Consider the following 22,247-nt stretch of genomic DNA (forward strand, 5'->3'; position numbering starts at 1 on the left):
TCAAATAGATAAACTAGTTAAAAATTTCAATTCTAGGTTAATATAAAAACGATGTAAATGAGTGACTAAATTGAATCATTCAGAAAAGAATAATAAAAATAATAATAATAAATATAAAATGATCAAATATTTGAACTAGATGAGAATTTCATTTCTTGATTAATTTGAAACTATATTAATGTGTGACTTGAGTGAATCATTCAGAAAAGAGTAATTGAAAAATAAAAAAATAATAAAAATTATTGAATATCAAAAAAGAATAAATAGAAAGTCAATGTCTGATCTAATATAAATATAGACACAATTAAAATTCTGTGCTTTGATAATTAGTTGAAAAAGTTGAAGTCCTTAACTAGTTGGAAAGTCCGAGATGTCCTTAATAGCAATAGCCCTAGATGAATCATCCCTTCGAATGAAGACATTGCCATTCTTGAACCAAACATATTTGATGATTCTCTGCTTTTGAAGTTCCTTTCCTTTAAAAAACAGCTGACGATTATGTGGAGACATGGTATCATTTATGTAGAAAGTTTGTGAGTTATCCTTCCAACCAATTTCACTCAGAATGATTTTGCCTTTTTCAGTTTTTTCTTCATGAAGTTTTGTTTGTCCGGATAGCTATGAAATTTGACGATAATTGAAGGTGGGGATTTGCGAGTTGCATCATTAGATAGTCTATGACAGTTATTTATCATACTCGGTTTGAAATCGAAATTAATGAGATTGGAAATCACTGTTATCATCTCGATTATATTTTCACCATTCCTGAAACGTACACCTACAATGTTAATACAGTTCTTTAGCGTATATTGTTGCAAAGAACGGACATCTAATTTCGCTTCTGAGAGTTCAGCTTTTAATTTATACACTTCCTCCGTAGTAGAGCTAATGTTATCAGAACATGTTTTCACCAAATCCTTTTGTTTCGCTATAGATTTTTTATTTTCATCAATCAATGAATGACAGAGTTCGAGCGAGCTGGTCATTTCCTCGTGATTACATCGCATCTTTTGAATATCAGACTTAATAGTTTTTAAATTATTAATAATAGTGTTCAGTTTGTCGTCTTAATAGTTTTTAAATTATTAATAATAGTGTTCAGTTTGTCGTCTGTTGTTGAGTCACTTACAGTCTGCTTATCTACTTCGTCGCTATCACAATCTGCCGTTGCTTCTGTCTTATCAGCTCCGCCTGTTTTATCGCTACTGCTACTGGTATTCCTTTTTGGAGGCATGGTTAACTTTGTAGAAATCGTTCTTCACTAACGAAATTAGAATAAATAAAACACTATATCTCCACTTACAGCACGCGTACAAGAAAAACCAGTGTCCTTCCTACTCAAACATTCCGACTCGACTGCAATAAATAGATAGAAAGTTTCCGAAGTCTAAAAATTATAACGTTTCCTTCTCTCTTTATTCTTCATAAATTGCTATATGTTAAAATGAATATAGAATCTTTTCCGCGTCTGGGAGCCAATCGCTTCCCAACGTGGCAATGATTTATCACTGCCTCAAATAAGACTCTCCAAGACAAGAGGTAGCCATATTTTTCAACAAGCAAAAATTTATAACAATTTTAGAGAGAGCTGCCAATCTATGAACTCAAACAAATTTTAAAAAATAAACTCACAGAGAGGGCATAATATTCGGTAGATGAGTATCTTCAGTGTTCAATATTATAATGAATGCTGATGATGCAACATGTACCTTTTAATTTTTTGAAAACACTGAATAGCTTATCAATTACCATTATTAATATGAATTGTAGTTTGTTTCTAACTAATACTAAGACAATATTTTATTGTAGTAGCATGTTTCACATGGTTTGAATATTTTCATATAACTTATTACATGATTTCTTTTGTCATAGAAATTTTAATTTTATATCATAATTTCTCTTTTATTTCACAAGTGTTACATTATTGTTATTATTTTGACGTGCTTATACAATGTAAAGTTGCTCTGGCAATAAAGAATCTTGAATCTTAAATCTTAAATAACATGTTGAATTATTATTATTACTTATGAATATGAATGATGAATAATGAATTAATTGCCAAATACAAGAAATATTTTTACAAATAAAAATAATCATTAAAAATACAATAGTTTTTGGCGTGACTGGAAAAAGAAGCCTTGAGCTCCAGCCACGAGTTCTAAAAATAAGAAATATTTTTTTAAATCTAATAACATCAGTACAAATGAAACAATTCTGTTGATGGACGACAATCTACCGATTTTGATTTTTTTCAATAATCCTAGTACTTGATAAACAAAATATAAGTGCACAGAAAAATAATATAATAATTGTCGAGTTATAATAATGTTTACACAATAATGAATAATCAATTTAGCCAAAATTGGTGATTCAGCAACTCAGTTCTCAATTTTAAAATAATAGTTTTGTTTTACCCACGATTTTATTAATCTCAATTTGGTTTTTGTTATTTTATCCTTAATAAAGTCTTCCAGAATTTTATTTATTAGTTTATTACTCTGATATTCAAATTGGTGTTTACAATTTAGATTACTTTTAACAGTACAGTTAACAGTGATGTTGTTATGACTGTGTATTATCAGCTCAAGCTCATCTGGAGGCTGACCACTTCTGTTAGGGGAGAAATATATGTATTCAGTTTTAGTCGCATTTAGTGTTAAAATATGGCTGTTCAACCACAATTTAACTATTTCAAGACCACGATTAGCAGAGTTAAATGTTTCATTCCATGATAAGCCTGAGAAGATTAAAGCAGAGTCATCGGCAAAGGATAGTGTAATACCATTTGAATATCATTTTTCAATAAGTCATTGACATAAATCAAAAAAAGTAGCGGCGATAGTACAGTTCCTTGTGGGAGTCCAAACTCTTTAATATTTTGAATGTCAGTTTAATCATTTAGTGTTAATATTTGGATTCGATCTGTCAAATAGCTTGCAAATAGTTCTTTTGTTATTTCTCTAATCCAACAACACTCTAGCTTATGAAAAATGATAGAATGTGGTATGGAATCAAAGGCCTTTGCCAAGTCCAAAAATATAGCCAGTGTTTCCTATTACTATCAAAATTTTTATCTATTAAATTTGTCAAGTCTAAGACAGCATCTTTGGTGGATTTAACTTCTTTCATTTGTAATTCCTTTCCTGCGTTCAAACAAAAAAAGCTGATCATCAACAATAATTTGTAGATAATCCGCTTTTCGATCAAAAAGTATTAAATGTAATGTCTCTCTCTCTCTCTCTCTCTCTCTCTCTCTCTCTCTCTCTCTCTCTCTCTCTCTCTCTCTCTCTCTCTCTCTCTCTCTCTCTCTCTCTCTCTCTCTCTCTCTCTGTATATTACTGAAAGTTGATTACCCTGTTCTACTTTCAGCCTACTTCATTTTATTAATCAATAATTTGATCTTATCTACCTATATAATTATTTTACTCTATCAATTTTCTGTTTTTTTCTCTTAAATATTTATATTAATTAAAACTTTTACAATATTTCCATTAATAAATAAATCCTTAGTTTAATTAATTAAATTAACGTTTTGGTAGAGAGTTAGTGGGGAGGAGGATATTTTTAATATTCTTTCCGAAGAATGGACATTGATATGTCCAAAGCTCCGCCAATTTATGTAGATGCATAACAATATAATTATCTATAGTTATTATATTACAAATTACTTTTTCATATCATATACAGTTCAATAATTATTTTCTTAGTCTATATTATGTAAATTCTTCTATAATTTTGCTGTATTGTAAGCTATTGTATATAAGTGTATAAGCCAGTATATATTGTAATCTACATAAATAAAGTACTCAATCAATCAATCAATCTCTCTCTTTGAGAACACTCATCAGATTGCTATTCGCGAGCACTGGAACATTCCTCAGTAGCCATGAACGGGGGCGCTGTATTTACATGAGAATTGATCATTTAGTATCCTCATACTAAAAAAATGCAATAAAATCATGAATTTGGAGAATATGCAATCTTCCGCTATCATTATCTCGGTAACAAATCATTTTAAGAACCATGTATACTTGAAATATATTTATATAAGGATACCACTCACGGAGTTAGTCGTTCTATTTCAGAAACAATCTGTGCATGTATAATGTACTATGAATACTTATGAGGTATTTGTCATCTTCTATAAAATCTGATATAAATGGATACCATGTTTTGATACTGGGAAATAGAGTCCATACCAAAGGCCAAAAGAACAGTTGATCATTTTTCTTGAACTTTATTAGCGCAGTTTCCGGAAATAATAATAAATTTTGGCATTCTAGGAATACATAGTATCGATCTACCTCTTCTCTCCTAATCAATGCCCAACCAGATATCATATCCACCAAAGCGAACCAGTGTTAGACAAGTTGGACATGACATTTTTACGGGCTTTGTATTCCACGAATTTGAAGATTTCCAGAAATTCTTCATGATAAGCAATCAAAAAATTCGCAATCAAGTTCAAAACACACATCCAGTTGATACGAATTTTAAGAATTCCGCACATATTTCATTTTATTTATCCTAGATAAGTGTCAGATTCAAGTGGATCTACATGCAAGATGCAAGAGAAAAATGAAGTTTGCAAATTCGTGACAAATAACAGTCAACCCCTGACATTTTTCAACGTCGGAATTATTCACATAGAATATGTCTTCATTTAGGATCACTCTACAAATGTTTGTACAATTTACTAATTCCTTTTTAGATTTAGTGATTCAAATAAAGTATACGGAGCTCTTTGCATAATGGTGTTTAGGGATTTGTTTCACGACAAATAATTGTTAGTACCAGGATAATAGTTTGATATATGTTTTGTTTCAGATCAAGAATAAATTTATTCAATTTGACAAGTTTTTCAGCCAGTTATTTGATTTAAATGCATGATGTTACTAAATTAATGCTACAATTTCTAATATATTTACTAGTAGTTCTGTGAACAGTAAACCTCAAGCAGTTTTCTCATCCACAAGTATCTAATGTCACCTGTTTGAAATGTTAACAAACTCAGTGCACGTTTGAATTTGTTCATTTCCGTGATAACCTTTCCTCGAATATTTGAATTTTTTCAGTCAAAAATATTATAATTTCTCCAGCATTATTCAGTTCATTTAATTATTTTTAATTTATTTATTTACTCAATTTTTATCTTTAATTTTCATTAAATTATTTCTGTGGACAATATTTATAATCATAAAAATTAATCTACTAATAAATCAACAACTATTTTAGTTGTAGACAATATTTAACATCATAAACATTTCTGTAATCTCCAATTTTTTTTATTCAGAATTATCAGTTATTTTTTAAAGTAATTTTCTAACTGAATTTTCAGTTTATCAGGTACAATAATTATTATTAGCCTATTCAAATTGAGAAAGACTCATTTATTTAAGAGAGAAAGCAATAGGAATGCCCTATACACACATTAGTGCATCAGTTTATGAATGCAGAATGAATGAATGAATGAATGCAAAATTCTGAGGTGTAGTGGTCTCGCTCGAATTCGCGCTGTATATATGAGACCATTAGACAGCTCATGAAAAAGTGGCTATGAAGTACGATTGAATACAAAGCGCATGCGCCGTTAAACGGTGCATTTCTCTTGTGTCGCTCCCCAGTGTCAAGTGAAATAGACACGGCTTCTCCAGCCATCTGTGTAATCAACTTGTCAGCTGATTGATTATGAATAATTCTATAGTCTGATTAATCCTATCTTCAGAGTAGATGATATATATATATATATATAGTGATATCGGAGTATGGAGGAATTCCTTTTCTTTTCTTTTTATATTATCATTAAAATGAAAAATTTCGAAAAATCTTTTGTATAGATCAACGTGCAGTTGAAAAATGTGCGGTCTATGTTTTAGATTTTCTTTTGTCTGTCTGTATGTAACGCAATTACGTCCAAACGCATTGATAGAGCTCGATGAGATTTGGCAGGGGAACAGACAAAAGAAAATCTGAGTTAAAACATAGACCTCACTACGTTCGGTCAATAATATATAGACTACAATGAAAAAGAGTCAACATGAACAAATCACTTACCAGTACTAAATTACTCCTAGAAAAAGCTAATTGGAATACATTATAAATATTCAGTATGTCACCCATTAGGTGCACAGACAAAACCTAGCAATCTAAAATTCATAGCAAAGTCTGCATAAAAATATCCACAGCCACAAAAGCTAAAAAAGTCACCTGTTTTCCAATATCACATGGAAAGGAGGAACATAAATACTATTTCCTTTTTATTTGTATTTTTCCTTTACCTGTACATATTACTTCACCTGTACATATGTTTTTGTATTCAAAAACAGATATCAGCTGCTGTAACTTGGAAGGCAGAGAGCACCATACACACAAAACATATTACTATAGTCAGGTCCACATTATGGCAGTATTGATTAACATTGGTGATATTATCCTTATCATTAACAAAGTAGATGAGGTTATCCTTCTCTACCTCCACAACGTTGCCAGATAGTTTTTCAAAGATGTAGAAATATAATCAATTATCAAAATATTTGATCTTGATTAAGAGCATTTATTATTTGATCATTGAAAAATATATTTCTTGACAAAAAAATATAATTGATTATTTTAAACAATAATGAATAGTTAATATTACATCAGATATACCGGTATCAGCTATCCTTTATAGAAGGCAAAGAATTGGCCACGCTGTTCTCCTATCTTTCTCCACTGCCATTATAACGTGGACCTTACTATAGCTGGCAACGGCATTTTTCACTAACGACAACTAGCAGCTTTGTGAGCTACTTGTCTTTGCAGCTAAATGGCCTTTTTCACACTTACTGATTGTTGGCCCACACCCAGCATGTCATCCGATTGGCTAATCCTAACTAACAACTGATTTTCAGCCAATCGGAGGACAATCGGATTTTGGGTGTCACGACAAAGAATGTCAGCCGACAATCGGTGAGTGTGAAAACGGCAAATGGACATCATATTAAACATTCATTATGCACATTCATGAATATCAGTATTTATGAGTGCCTTGCTGATATTATGCCTTTTTCATAAATATGTAAATAAAATATGTTCATGTAAAATTTATTATTCTTATATTATGAATAATTTAGTAAGTGCCTTGCTGATATTATGCCTTTTTCATAGTACATAGAAAATGTTCGAAACTGATCAATTTACTCATAAGAAACATGTGGTCCTTCTCTATTTAAACCGTGTAAAATGTTCGAATCAGTGATTTTGTTATAATGTAATTGAAAAACATTTTTGAAACTGCAAACTAGAAAAATAAGATTTTATAAATTGGTTTATAAGAAGTTTATTGACTTCTTGTTTTCTTGTGAATATTTCGTTCAACAATGTAATACACTTTTATTATTTATTCTTTACTTGGAGAGGGAAAAGGCGGACCATGAACTACTTGTCTCCTGAATTTAGATGACATGAAACTCACCTCCTTTTGTGGTGAATCCGGTAGAGCATTGGAAGCTCTCTTGTTCGTCGGCATGGCTGCATCCCAGGAACGATGCCAATGCCAAAGTCACGAGGAGCGCAACTGCTATGCTGCTGCTGCCGCCTGAGCAAACACTCTTAGCCGCAAGCCGCATACTGTTTAAACGCTGCTTGTCCACATTCCTAAAACATTACAATAATTACTTACATATTACAATACAAACCTATCACAGTTGAAAATCAAACTTGTCTATAGAAAAATATAGATCATAGATCTATAGAATATAGAAAATATAGATCTTTTCAAAATTTATTAATAAATTTCTATGATTCAGAAGGAAAATGTTTGTAATATTTTCGCGTGGAGTCATTCTCTCACTTTTCTCTTAAAAAGTACACAATGCTTGAAGCTTTAGAACAGCAATGTTTTTTACTAGTAGTATTCATAATGACGAAAATATTGCGAATAGATTGGTAATCAATATTAATCCAACTGAATACGAATCAATAAATGGGGGAACTCGAGGAAAATATTCCTAATGCGGATACTCACAGCACTTTCAAAATCATCCAACAAAAACCTGCATTTTAACTGATACAGTTTTGAATAATAGGAAAGAGTCATAGTGGATAGATTGTTATCTAGGGCATCTTATGATAAGTAAGGTCTCGGGAAAAGAAAACTATATTTATTTATTTGAGATACATATGAGAGCACAAGGATAATATCCCATAATTGCTCTCTTAACACATAATATCAAATCAAATCAAAATTTTTTATTGTCATTACAAAACAAATTGTATAACAAGGTCAGGTACATTTACAATTTATAACATTCTTCATTCATCAATACATGAATAAGTATGGTAACGTTTTGTAACACTAACAATAATAATAGTGATAACAAATCAACAATATAAAAACAGGACAACAACAATAATATTCTATATGTCTATAGATGTGTTATCAAGTGTCAAACATTCTACAAACTCATCAACACTATAGACACAAAGCTCACACAACATATCTTTCACGCATTTTTTAAACTGCTCATATTTAATTCTCTGACTTTCGTTGGCAACAAGTTATAAATTTTCTTACCAAATTCATGAAAACTGTTCAGAGTTAGTTGTAAATTACATTGACTTCTATGCAACAATGTCTTCTGGCGTGTTCCATAATTGTGAATGTAATTATTTGTCTGCATTTCATGCATGTAACTTTTTACATACAACAGACACTCAAGAATAAAAAGAGATGGAACCGTTAGTATTCTTAGCTCTCTGATCAAAGGTTTACAATGAGTTCTACAGTGGACATTGAAAATAGCTCTCACAGCTCTTTTTTGTAAAATCATGAGCTTTTTCATTTCAGACGAGTGTCCCCAAACCACTATGCCATATGACAAATGACTTTGAATGTGTGCATAGTAAATTGACAGCAATACATCAACATTCACAAAAGGTCTAAATTTCCTGATGAGAAATACGCCCCTAGCAACTCTTTTACTTATATTTTCAATGTGTATGCCCCATTTCATGTTTGACTCTAACGTCACACCCAAAAACTTCACCTCCCCATTTTCTGAATAATTAGCCAAGGAAAAATTCATCGTTTGGGTTTTGTTGCTGTTCAGACTAAGTGAGTTGGCTGCTGTCCATTCTTTTATAACAGTATTTGCATCATTTATAAAACGTTCGACTGAATTTAAACATTTATTATTTACCTGAATTGCCAAGTCATCAGCATACATGTATGTATTCACTCTATCGTCTCCTATCGCTGGTAAGTCATTAACATATATTATAAACAATGTGGGTCCTAATATGGATCCCTGAGGTACCCCTGATTTGAGAGACAGATATGCCCATTAAAATAAACCGATTGGTACCTCCCTGACAAATATTCTTTAAAAAGTTGTAAAGCAAACCGATCAAAGCCATAGTATTTAAACTTATATAACAATATATCATGGGATATTGTGTCGAATGCTCTACTCATATCATACCAGCTCCCCATGACATTTTCTCTACTATCTAAAGCATCCACACAAGCTTTCACAAAATTACGAATTGCAGTATTGGTTCCTCTTTTGGATTTTATAGTTTGAATCGATTTTATAGTTCTAGCTTGTAACCTTATGCGTATGGAAAAACGCATCAGAAAACATGCAGGGTTTTCTTTGGAGAACTCATTTTTTTTGACGTACAGCGCATTAAGATATATCGTTCCAAAGTTTAAAAAACGCTCTGAATTTCATAGATTCAAAATTTCTCTGTATCTCTTGCACAAAAAAAAGTTATAATGGAATGAGAAATTGAAAAAATTAAGAAAAAAAGTTTTTCGGGCTTTTTTTCTAGTTATAACTAGAAAAAATATGCGTTTTAGAGGAAAATTTTATTTAAAAAAAATTGTAGAGGAAGATTTAAAAAATATTTTCGTCTAAAAACGGTTGATATCTTAAACGGTTATTGAAATACAAGCGAAATAGCAAAACCCTGAAAATTTTGGCGGCCATCTTGTTTCCGAGGTGTATGCCTGTGATTTCGACTTATCATAATCACGATCCTTATTATGCTAGATCTAACGACGAAATTGAGACATCTTCCACGGCTGTTACCAAAAATGACCACGGAGTGCCTTATTCATGACATTTGCGCCCGGACTATAATGAGATATCATGCCTTTTTCAAACAACATTTGCAATGATAGAATCTTCTATTCTTGGATCAGACTTGAACGGTGCAAGTACAGGATTGGTTACATCTTTCACGGCTGTTACCCAAAAATGACCGCGGAATGACATTTTTGCGCCCAGACTATTAAACGAGGAAATTAATGGTGAACATTATTATTTTGTGAAAAAACACATGGTTCAGATTGTACCAAGAATTTATTATTATAATCGGAAAATAGGGGGGTTTTATTGGTTATTTCTGAAAATAGTAATTACCTCTTTCAACCTTAGAAGGAAAAAATATCAAACAGATAAGCATAAAAAGCATAGCATTAATAAATTAACATTACTGAGAAGTATCATTAACAATCAAACATAATATAAATAGTATAGATTATGAGTAGAAATATTAACTGTATGAATAACAAGTTGGAGCAGGAAAATAAACCTTCTGAACTTTAGACGCATAAGCTCAAGTGATACCAAGAATATTTGAAATGATTGAAAAATAGACATTGAAGTTATAAGTAGTAAGAACCAACGGTTAAAGCCTCGACTGACCCCACAATAGATCTTGCACAATAAGATCTATTTAGTGAGTTTATGGAAAAATAATCAAATTGTTGAAAAAAATACTCTCAATTCTATTGTTTCGGAAAACATTACAATGAACTGGCATCAAGCAGATGATTAGCAATTTTCTTCATAACGAGTCAACTGCATGACAATATGAAGTCAACTGACAATTACTGGTCACTTTCCTTCTAGACACATGTCCAAGGAAATCTCAATTGAAATCACCAAGATATCTCAATTAAAAGGCCAAGATTTTTGAAAATGTTTTTCTCACCCGATTTAAACCTATTATAGAGAGTAAGCCACTCAATCCTGACCATCAGCTTAGATTCAAAGGAAAGCATTGAACAATTCAGCAAGTGAATGCGATTGAGAAAGCTCTGGAAGAGAAAATATATTGTACCGCTATCTTCTCAAGACTTTGCACAAGCAAAAATTGGGAAAAAGTGACATAAAGTGTGGCTTGAGGGTCTAAATAAGTAACTTCAAAATATGTTACCTCAGCAATATGCCTCGTTATCGAAATTTTATCCTGTTGGATAGAATTATTCGGATTATTTATAGTAAAACAAGGAGATAGCTACTCAGGACAGGACTTGAATTTTCCATGAAAGCAAGTTCGTCCATGTTGTCTCTTAACAAAACGTCTTAACTATGTGAACGTCCCAATCAGAATAAACAACATTGATGTACCCATTCGCTAATGAAGCCAAATACCTTGGAGTGACACTTTATTCATTTATAATGCAAAATTGCTATGAAAATTGCATTTTAAGAAAAGAAAATTTAGATAGGTATCAAATCCTCAAAAATGTACTGGTTGTTGGGGAGAAATTCAAGCCTTTAAGTAGCAATAAAATACTATTGTATAAACAGATTCCAGATGCCCTTTCAAAAGGCCAACCACCAGCCATTATACAGGGAAGAATCCAAGCTGTTGTTATCATACTTTCATACAGAATCGTCTTGGAAACTAGTTACTAGTTGAATAACCATTAACTCATGAAATCTTTCCCGACTATGTCATATTAGTCACAACAAACATTATAGTTTAATGTACAGAACTACAATGAACCACAAAAGATCCACTTTTTACCTCAAGAAAAAAATTTGAATAGGATTGAGGTGACTATTCATTGAATCAATTAATTTTAAAGTTGAATCAATAGTATTAAAAATGTCAAGAACTTGCTCAGGAGCCTATTCCACAAGTCTTATAGGAGAAAAGAGCATTCCTATAATAGGCCTACAGGTTATTAGAAATATTTTTTTTTAATAACACTTGATGTTGTTAAAAGCTTTTTCAGATTCTTAAACTGAATTTTTACAAATGATCTTGAAGGGGACAAATTAGCAGTTTCTGTATTTGAATGATAAAATATACAGAGTATCCAACAAATCTTAGAGCGGTTCAATATTTTGTAAATCAATTAAAGAATGAGACAAATCCTGCAGGCATTAGATTATAGAAATCATCTTTTTGAATTATCAAGGCACCCACCCATAAGTGATATTTAGGGGTTGCAACTAAAAAATTTTAAATGTAAACCTCCACCTTGTAATACATCATTTCAAATATCTTGTTCAGGAGAGAAAAACTGTAGAGTAGACAGTCATATAAATTTCAATAAGAAATAGATACCCCAATGATTGATTGCCAATTGAATTTTTTCAAATAATTTCAAAATTGTAAAATTTCAATTACTAGGAATAGTCATAGTCAAACAAGAAAATAATTCAGATAAAAATATTAATAGTAAAACTTCTGAATGAGTATAATGCACACAAAATGTTACACTCCAGCATGAAATAATGTATATCAATCCCCATATGCTCATCATACATTATTGGAATAAAGTTTGTGTATCACTTTCCTGTTTAGAAAACGATTCTATTGATACAATTCAAAAGAAGAGTCAGTTATTGTGGGAACCTTTTTTATCTTATTTTCCATATTTACGCATTTTATATTATTTTTCCAATGAAAAGAAGACTTATAAACAACTGCAAGTAATAAATAACATTACGAACACTTGAACGGAAAGCAACCTATTGCGTCACATTCATAAATCTATCACTCTAATCTAAAATTTATTGAGAAGAGTGTAACCCATAATCTCATGAAAATGGCCTATATTAGCTTTAGAATAGAATAAACATTGACGTTATCAAACAATCAATGATTGATTATACATCAAATTTAGCACAAATCAACTATACTAAGGATAAAAAAGAGTTTATAATCAACTCTTTGATTGGAGACGACAAAGATTTAGTTAAAATACTTTTCCTGCATTTCAACAATATGTACAAAAATACAACAAATGTGAAAAATTTGCATCTTATCTCAGTGGCCAAAATCTATGGAAAAAGTACCTCGTCCCTTTCAGGATCATAAAAATGCATTAAATAAAAGTTTTTCTTCATTTCATGCAACTCAAATTTGAATTACTCAAACTCACCATTGAATTATAATGTTTGTGAATCTAATGGACTTTTTCAAAGATGATAAAAACGTAAATATCTGATAATCTTGCCAATAAATGGTTGACGATCATGAAAAAGATTAGGAGAAAGGTGTCAAATATAAATTGCAAGTTTTGTATACGAGCCTCTAAAATGACGATAAGTCAGGCTGGGTTATCCGACATTTAGATCATCATTCGGAACCGAATAATGAACTTGCAAGATAACATGGGCCCCATGTTTATGGTACATTGTTTCATATTTTAGGAATTGATTGAATTCTTTGGAGTTTAGAAGCTACATATTCCATATATGTTGGAATAAAGAATCAATAACAACTTTTTCTAGCGAAATTGGCTTTTCTAAAGGTTTTCTCTAAAGCTTTTTTCCAGCTCCAAAATAGTAGTTGCTTCATTTTTGTAAATGACGATAATAGATGTTTCAATGACTCCATTGCTAAATGCAATGACTTGCAGATATTGATAAAGTAGCTCTTTGGTTTACCTTTATACTGAGTTTTCTCAATAGGGTTACTAGAATTACTGAAAATAATAAAACATATCAAGTACCCTTCTTTATTTTATTAAATCACAACTAGTTTCAGCTCATAAGAATGATTTTCAAGTGGAAATGATACAAAATCAACAACACAGAATATGCTAGTTTATGTTCATATGATTGATGAACATAGACATGATCCATATGATCACATGATCCTAGATTCATAATATTATGATGATCAATTGGATCATGTTTACATGATCCATATTATTTAGTTTTCGGAATTTATTGAAAATGGGGTTGATCAATTCAATGTATTATATTTATTAATTTATTTATATTCTATTTTGCTGCTACATAAATATGTAATTCTTCTTTTACATGTGGTCTACCGTTTTTATTTCCATTTTTCATAATTTGATATTTTTAAAGTTAGAATTTATATCTATATAATTATAATTACATTCGATTAATTGTTCACCAAAAGCCGAGTTTTGTGTTATATCCCTTGATTTTTAAGCTTGAATATGCCCTTGAAATCTTGTGCTACTAGCCTAACCAATGTAGAATTTTCAACAATTCAACTTTATGAATTCCAGATTTTTGGAGTGTAGTACTTCTACATTTGATCAATTCAGAACTATTATCTGATGTTCTATACCCTAAATTGAACTTATCATTTGTGAAAGTTTTTCTAATGGCTTCATAAAGCGTTGTGTTGTATGAGACACAAAAATATATTCTCTATTTTCTGCTCTTTCATCATTATTTTGTTTTTACTTTTTTACATCATTATTTTTTTCTATCAATAATTTTGATGATTTAATAAAATTTAGAAGGAATTATTGATAATGCTTATTTCTTCTCTTTGGTTTAGTTTCAATGGGCTTGAATTGATTGAATGTTGATGGAAGAAAAATTAATTCTCTAGAAAGGCTACTTTGAATGACCAAAGACTAATAAGAATAAGACTGTAATAATACTAATAAGTGAATAAGACCTAAAGAGTGTTTTTTCTTACCAGATTTTATGGTGCAGATTTCATTTCTATAAACTCATCAGAAGAGTTGATCGTAAAATTACAATTTACAAAATTGTCAATCTTCTTCATTAACTAATAATATTGAGACGCTTTAAAGTTTAAAGGTAAAGAAAAATAGGGAATCGCTAACCTTACAATTACAAAATTGTCAATCTTCTTAAGAGTCCCTAAAGGGAGACAGAAAAATGCCATGCCGCCACAAAAATAGAACAAATAAAACTAATAAACTCACAATTTCAAAACTGTCAATGTCCTTGAGTGAAGTTGAAGAGTGGTATCTAGTCAGCCGTGTTCCTCTCATCAGTTCACAGACTCAACTGGAATGAGTACTGAGTAGGGACATAAGCAGATGGTGGGGGGGGGCAAACTCAAGCATCTCCCTTATCATAAACTCAATCTATTTTCTTCCTCATTCCCACCTCCTCCACCTAACTCTTCCTTTCCTTGTCCGCCCTTTCTCTTCCTCTTTCATTTTCATTTCCACTTCCACCTCCTCAGCTCCTTCTTCTCTTAATTTATTTCTCCTCATTCATACTATATTTTTGTCTCCTACAACTTATCATCCTCGCTTCTTCTTCCTAATACCATCCTTCTTCAATTCGTTTACCCCTTCACCTCATCAAATCAAATCAAATAACTTTTTATTCACAAAACATAGTACAAATTTATAAAATTCATTTACACATTCAACAGTGAATACTCTCCACAAAGACTTGAGTCTGTGAGTGGAGAGTGAGTTCTTTCAAATTGAGATTATGTTTTCATGTTTTGTACATATTATAATTAGAACTATTGTAATTGAATCAACTAACATTCATCAGCAAATCAAGAATATAAATTGCACACAATGAAATTCCATACTGGTAATAAGTATATACAGACAAATATATAAATAGTAGCTTAAAGGCTATACTTAATCATTATGAATGGCAAAATCAGTTCTGAATAAGAAGGCGGATTGAATCAGTTGCTCTGCAGCATCCCTGCCAATTTCTAATAACCATCTACTCAAATGTTGCTTGTAGGAGTTAATACTGTAATTTTCAGACTGTTTTAAATGATTGGGAACGTTTCTATATAATATATGACAGATGTATTTACTATTATTTTTGAAGCAGTTATGTAGGAGTCGGGGATGAGCAATACCAAAGTTAATTATATTTCTTGTATTTGAGTATGAGCTAAATTATTGAAAGTGAAGTGTTTGTTGTAGTATATGTAATTCATTAAAACTCGTATGTAAAGCTGTCTAATATTAAAAACATGAAACTCTTGGTAAACAAGATTAGATGGGTAGCGATAGTCTCGCCTGAGACATGTCTTGATGACTGCTCGCTGTGCCACCGCCACCGGCTCCAAGGCAAACAAGGAGGCTCCACCCCAAGCTATGATACCATACATAAGAACTGACTGGATATATGCGCCACCCGCAATTGATGTAAAGGGAGGACCTCTCTTAGCTGTCTGAAGGCAGCATATATCATTTTGCGCACTCGCTGCTTCAGTGAAATAGCTAGTGGAGCCCAGCTTAATTTGTGGTCAATCAGAACGCCAAGGTACCTGTACTGCTCCACTCGCTGCAATACCCCACAGTCACACGTAGTGGACTGATAGTCATCACATGAGTGGAGCCTGAGGATCTCCTGAACTGGGCTACTGTTTGATTTGAAATAAATAGGCAAATTCTTAGTTTTGTCAACATTCAGAGTAAGTTTGTTCTGATCGAGCCACTTCCTGACACCAAAGAGATCCTTGGTAGCCTTACTGAAAGCATCCTCCCAGGTAGTCCCAAATGATACAACTACAGTGTCGTCTGCAAAGAGAAATATCTTGCTATCTAGGGGAACTTTACTGAGGTTATTGATGTAGACCAGAAAAAGCAAAGGGCCTAGTGTGCTTCCCTGAATCACACCGTAATCTACATTATACATATCACTGGAAATATTATTAATACAGGTGGTCTTTTTACGTTCATGTAGATAGCTTTGAAACCATTGCAGTGTCACACCTCTGACCCCACAGCATTCCAATTTCTGCAATAGTTTTGGTCGGTTCACAGCATCAAATGCCTTGGCAATATCAAGGAAGGTAATAAGTACATTATTACCTTCGCCCACCTATTGCACTTTTTCGTTGGTGATATCGAACACAGCATTTGATGTATTCTTGTTTAATCTGAAGCCATACTGATTGGAAACTAACAAATTATTTGATTCTAAATAAGACTGTAATTAAATTTTAACAATTTTTTCAAGAATTTTGGAAAATACACTTAACATGAAAATGGGCCGAAAATTATTGATTGAAGATTTAGAGCCGGATTTAAAAATGGGAATGACCTTGGCAATTATGAATGCATTTGGGAATTTGCCTGTTCGGATACTTTCATTAATAATGTGGGAGAGAGGCTCGATCACAGCATTTATGTGTTCTTTAATAAATTTAGTATGGATGCCATCCTGACCCGGAGCAGAGCCTCCCCGCATATTCTTGACTATTTTAAAAATATCAAGTCGTGTCACAGGTTGCAACTCAAAAGTCACATCGGTAGATCAATGATCTACATCACTCACCAATAGTGGACCACGCTCCGGAATTGCACCCGCCAAACGAGCTCCAACATTTGAAAAGAAATTATTGAATGAATTACTAATTCGCTTGATGTCTGACTCTGATGGAACTTCATCCCCGTGAAACCGTGCCAAGGGGAATCCCCCAGCCACACCCGGCCTGCATGCCAACTCATTTACCACTGACCAAAACTTTTTAGGATTCCCTCCTGCACTATTAATTTTTTCCTTAAAGTAGTTTGTTTTTGCATTTCTGATTGTTGAATGTAAAATGATCCTATAAGTGCGGTATTGCTGACGCAATTGAATATTGAAATGTTGCATTAATACTCTTTTGCTTAATCTGTCTCGGAATCTAATAGAATTAACAAGGCTCTGAGTTATCCAAGGTTTTATTTTCCTGTTTTTAGCTGTTACTGAATTGGTCCGTGTATTGCCTTCTATGGCTGACTGGAAACGCTAATAAAAGTATCAGTTGAATAATCAACATCATCCCTTACATCAGTTACACAGCCCCAATCAGTCGACAACAAGGCAGCGCCAACGGCATTCCAATCAGTAACCCTGTAAGTTGGTGGATCTCTCCCGTGACTATGTCCAAGATCGTTGGGCGCTCCAGAGCTAAGTTGAGCTAATATGGGATAGTGATCGGTAATTGATGATTCTATGATAGCAGATTTCATTTGAAGTTTCTTGTCATTTTTCAGGAAGAAATGGTCTAAACAGGAGTTTCCCGCGGGACGTGTTACCCTGTTGATTAAACTTATAAATCCCAACTCATGCATCATATCAAGATAACAGTCCCGCGGGGAATTCGGAGGAACATTCAGAATGTTAATATTGACATCACCACAGAATAATTGTAAATGATCCTTACCGTTTATGTTAAGAAAATAGCTCTGAAGCGCCAAAACAAACGAATCGAGACAAAAGTTAGGGCTATGATAGGCGAACAACAGGTGGCAAGGCACGCCGTTCAGATTAAAGGTCAGGGCTAGGCAGTTGGCGACTCTCCCCAGGCACAGCTGATCACAGGAGGTAACGGCCAACAATGTAGACCACAACACCGTCATTCTGATTTAATTTATTTGTTGTTCGAAAATAATTATATTCAGGGAGCTGCATCACTACATCATCATCATCCAACCAGGTTTCGATTAAAACAATACAACTCATTTTAAGTTTGTTGAAACTATTTAAAAATACTGTGAATTCATCAAAGTTTCTATTATAGCTACGTATATTCATATGGAGTGTATAGAATTCATATTTTATGCTTCCTATTTCAAAATATCTGTCTAATGCTTGAGTACTATTGAATGTTGAACTGTCAATTAAATTGGATTCTATAATGCATTCATCGTCGGTGAAGAACATGAGAGGCACATCATTCTTCTGTCACCCGGCTTTATATAGATATTGTATTGTTAAAATGAATTCTAATATTCAACTCCAATTAAAATATAATGTAAAAACAGTAATCGTTTCATACTAAAAAACGCAATAGAGAGTACAGGAAAAAATTTTTAAAATGCATAAAATCAACGTAAACGAAGATTTTAGTTGCTAAGCAATTAGCTAATTGGACTCTTAATTACTGAAACATTATTCTAATAATCCTACTGAAAAATATTATAGAAATTAATACAAAATAAGCATGATCAGTCCAATTTGCATCACAAATTTGTAAAGATAAAATATAAAAAAGTCCAGATCACAAACTGCAATCAGAATAACCAGAAATAATACTGAATAAAATCAACGAAATTCAAGACTTTGGCTTTTAATCATCCAATTGAAATGCGATATTGGAACCTTTATTACTGAAAAAAGATAAGAATATTATTTCTAATATTAAACTAACAAATAATATAGAATGGGTACAAAGTGAGCATGTTAACCCGGAAATAAAAATTATAAATGAAATAAAAAATAAAACAAGACTCAGATTACAAACTTCAATCTGAATTAGAAAGGGTATAAAGGAAACATTTAAAAATTAGAATAAACGAAAATTACTCAGTGATTAGACACCCATTTGTATTGCAATATTGAGCCTATAATTTCTTATCAAATCAATATATTAACGAAAACCGATAATAATAATTCAAGTAAAGAATATTTCAACTAATATTAAACCCCACTAGCATAAAACAAATAATAAAATTATTATAAGAGTAAAAAAATAAAATAAAATGTAGGATAGAATAAGATCCAGATTGCAAACTGCAAACATAATTAAAAGGATATTAAAATGGAAAGAAAAATGAAACTTTGACTATATTGATCAGCCATTTTACTATAATATTGGACCCTCAATCAATATTGAATTGCTTGTTCGAGTTCAGTAAATAAATAATGTTATAGTATAATAACAAGCTCAGTATACTTGATTGATCTAATAATTTTTCCATCTGAGTGTAAATAGAGCTGATAAAATACTTGGCGTTATGAGCGTAACGGTACTCAGGCACGGCCCTAGGGACTTTGCCGCCCTGGGCGAGATCGGCAACTGCCGCCCCCCCCCCCGCAAGTATCCCGTCTTTAATTGTTAATACCGGGTTCCACCCCTCCTTGAACGATCGCCTAACGCCGGTTACACATAGGGCGGTTTCTGCCGGGGCGGTAATTTCGCCGTCGCCGCCGTTCGAGCAGTAGTCTATGGACTTGAATTGAAGCTTACACACTGGGCGGCAGAAACGCCGCGCGGCTATATTGCCGTTGGCGGCAGCTTTGCAGCCGTCCACTGCCACTGCGGCTGGCGGTGTTTTTGCCGCTCTTGTCTACGCAGTGGCATACGTGACCAAATGGGCGTTAACACATTTGGCGGTTGTCTACCGTCGCCACTGATCAGTCGTCTTTCCCAGTTGCTCCAAGTCAGAGGTCTTTGAAAATCAGCCTTTTAATTTGTGTCTTGTTGTGAAGTTTGTAAGTTGTTTATAACATTCATTTATTGTTACAAGTGTTAGTGGTTGACGAGTGTGAGAAAATGAGTAAGTTAATAGACAATGAGTTGTTAATATCATTTGTAGAACAGAGGCCAGTTTTGTGGGACAAAACCCTCGACACATTTAAGGATCGAGATGCAACAAGAAATGCGTGGAAGGAAGTGTGTATGAAGATTAGGGGGGATTTAGAAACTCTGGAAGACAAGGAAAAAACTGTAATATGTTGTATATCGCTGTCGATTTAATAAAAACGTTCATTTCAATGAATCCAAGCAAAGCGATTCCTCTGCTGTCTTCTTTTCCTTCGACGGTACATCAAAAGTGGTAAAAGTTGTTGCCTTTCCATTTTAAGTTAAACACTTAATAATATATACTTTTGAAAAATGTGCAAAATACAATTAACTGAACACTCATGAAACAGAGAAGTTACAACACATTTGCGATGAAGAACTACAAGAATTATTTTGGCTACTTATCATACGTGGCGGTAATTTTTCCGCTCGATGTTTGGCGGTATTTTTTCCGCTGAATGTGTAAGCTCGACTTTTTTTCGAGGCGGCGACGGCAGTTTCGCCGCCGCGGCAGAAACCGCCCAGTGTGTAACCAGCGTTACTATTGTGTCTCCGCTGTGATGCGACACCACAGAGTCTCAGTAAACTCTAAAAAATTATGTTTAACAATATTTTTTATTGACATTTGAACAAATATTTGACAAATATAAATATTGGGGAACAGTAAAGTCCAGCCAATATAGACATAAAAATGGGGGTTTGCTTGCAATTTATATTATAGTTCTGATTTTTTAATATTTTATTTGGATACATGAGAGAAGTTCAGAACCAAATTCTTCATGTAAAATTCCCTTGTGCTAATACAAAGTGGCCCAAAAAGTTCGTATTTTAGGTTCATTTTCCAGTTTTCAGCTATTTCCGGCAAAATCAGTAATCGGACAGAAAAATTTGCTCTTTCCTTTTTTAAGATCATAAAATTCTGAATGAAATGAGATCATTCGGAACTCTCTATCTCCAATGAGTACTGAGTTATGATTTTTCAAATATGAGTGATATTAAAAAAAAAATACAATTTTGATCATATTTAGTATTTGATCAACAATATATCCCGATTACAATCTAGATGTAAAATTCAAAATCCCTCTGGGCGTAATTTTGTGCTCTAAAATCTGAGACTAGGTATAGGCTCTATCTCAAATAGATTTCCAGGTACACTTGACAACAATGCTCATTGTATTGTGAAAAACACCTTATTTTTATCTTCAACCATCATCACCATCTATATTGTCGTCACAGTGATATTTCGCACAATGATATAAGCTCATGAGATTATGTTCTATGAGAATCAAACGTTAGTTGCACTTCATTTCAGTATTTCCTAGTGGAGAGGCGCGCGAGGACACGATCAAGGATCGCTTAAAGATCAAGCTATCAAAATGAAAAAGTTTTCTTAGGAAAACATTTTTTTTCAATCATTACTTTCTGAGACATGAGCGCCTAAAGTTTAAATTTTTGGGACAGAACATGTCAAATTCGGTACGAGATGAATCCATAAAATTCAAAGTATAAATTCTTCATGGTATTTTTGATTTAATAAAACAAAAATTTTCTGAAAATATCAATTTTTAAGAAAGTTATTCAATTTACTAAAAATGACCAAAAATAGTGTTTAGTTGATTTTTTTTGTAAATTGAATAACTTTTTCAAAAATTGATATTTTCAGAAAATGTTTCAAAATTCTCTTATTTTATTCAATCAACAATAGCATGAAGAATTTATCTCGTACCGAATTTGGAATGTCCTGTCCCAAAAATTTAAACTTTAGGCGTTTATATCTCAAAAAGTAATGATTGGAAGAAATTGTTTTCCTAAGAAAACTTTTTCATTTTGATATATATACCGGTACAAATCGAAAAACTTTGAAAAATATCACCAGTACAAGAAAGTTTATTTTTAGCCTTTGCACAGCCTTAAGACGTAGACTGCAACATAGTTTTAGGCCT

The 22,247-nt window shown here is 32.6% G+C and overlaps 1 protein-coding gene across 4 annotated transcripts in view; it reads right to left on the bottom strand.

The window, feature by feature from the left end:
- Window positions 1-15,045, bottom strand: part of LOC111050953 (cytokine receptor) — a 150,636-nt gene extending 135,591 nt beyond the window's left edge. For 3 of the 4 annotated variants that reach the window (XM_039443185.1, XM_039443186.1, XM_039443183.1), the window contains exon 1: window positions 7,454-7,635. In XM_039443185.1, the coding sequence (XP_039299119.1) occupies window positions 7,454-7,607 (154 nt within the window). In that variant the 5' untranslated portion in view covers window positions 7,608-7,635. Of the gene's footprint in view, window positions 1-7,453; window positions 7,636-14,947 lie in introns of those variants that run through there. The other variant, XM_039443184.1, reaches the window with a different exon arrangement.
- Window positions 15,046-22,247: the final 7,202 nt, after the last annotated feature.

Source organism: Nilaparvata lugens, chromosome X, assembly GCF_014356525.2.
Source record: "Nilaparvata lugens isolate BPH chromosome X, ASM1435652v1, whole genome shotgun sequence".
NCBI classification, from domain to species: Eukaryota; Metazoa; Arthropoda; class Insecta; order Hemiptera; family Delphacidae; genus Nilaparvata; species Nilaparvata lugens.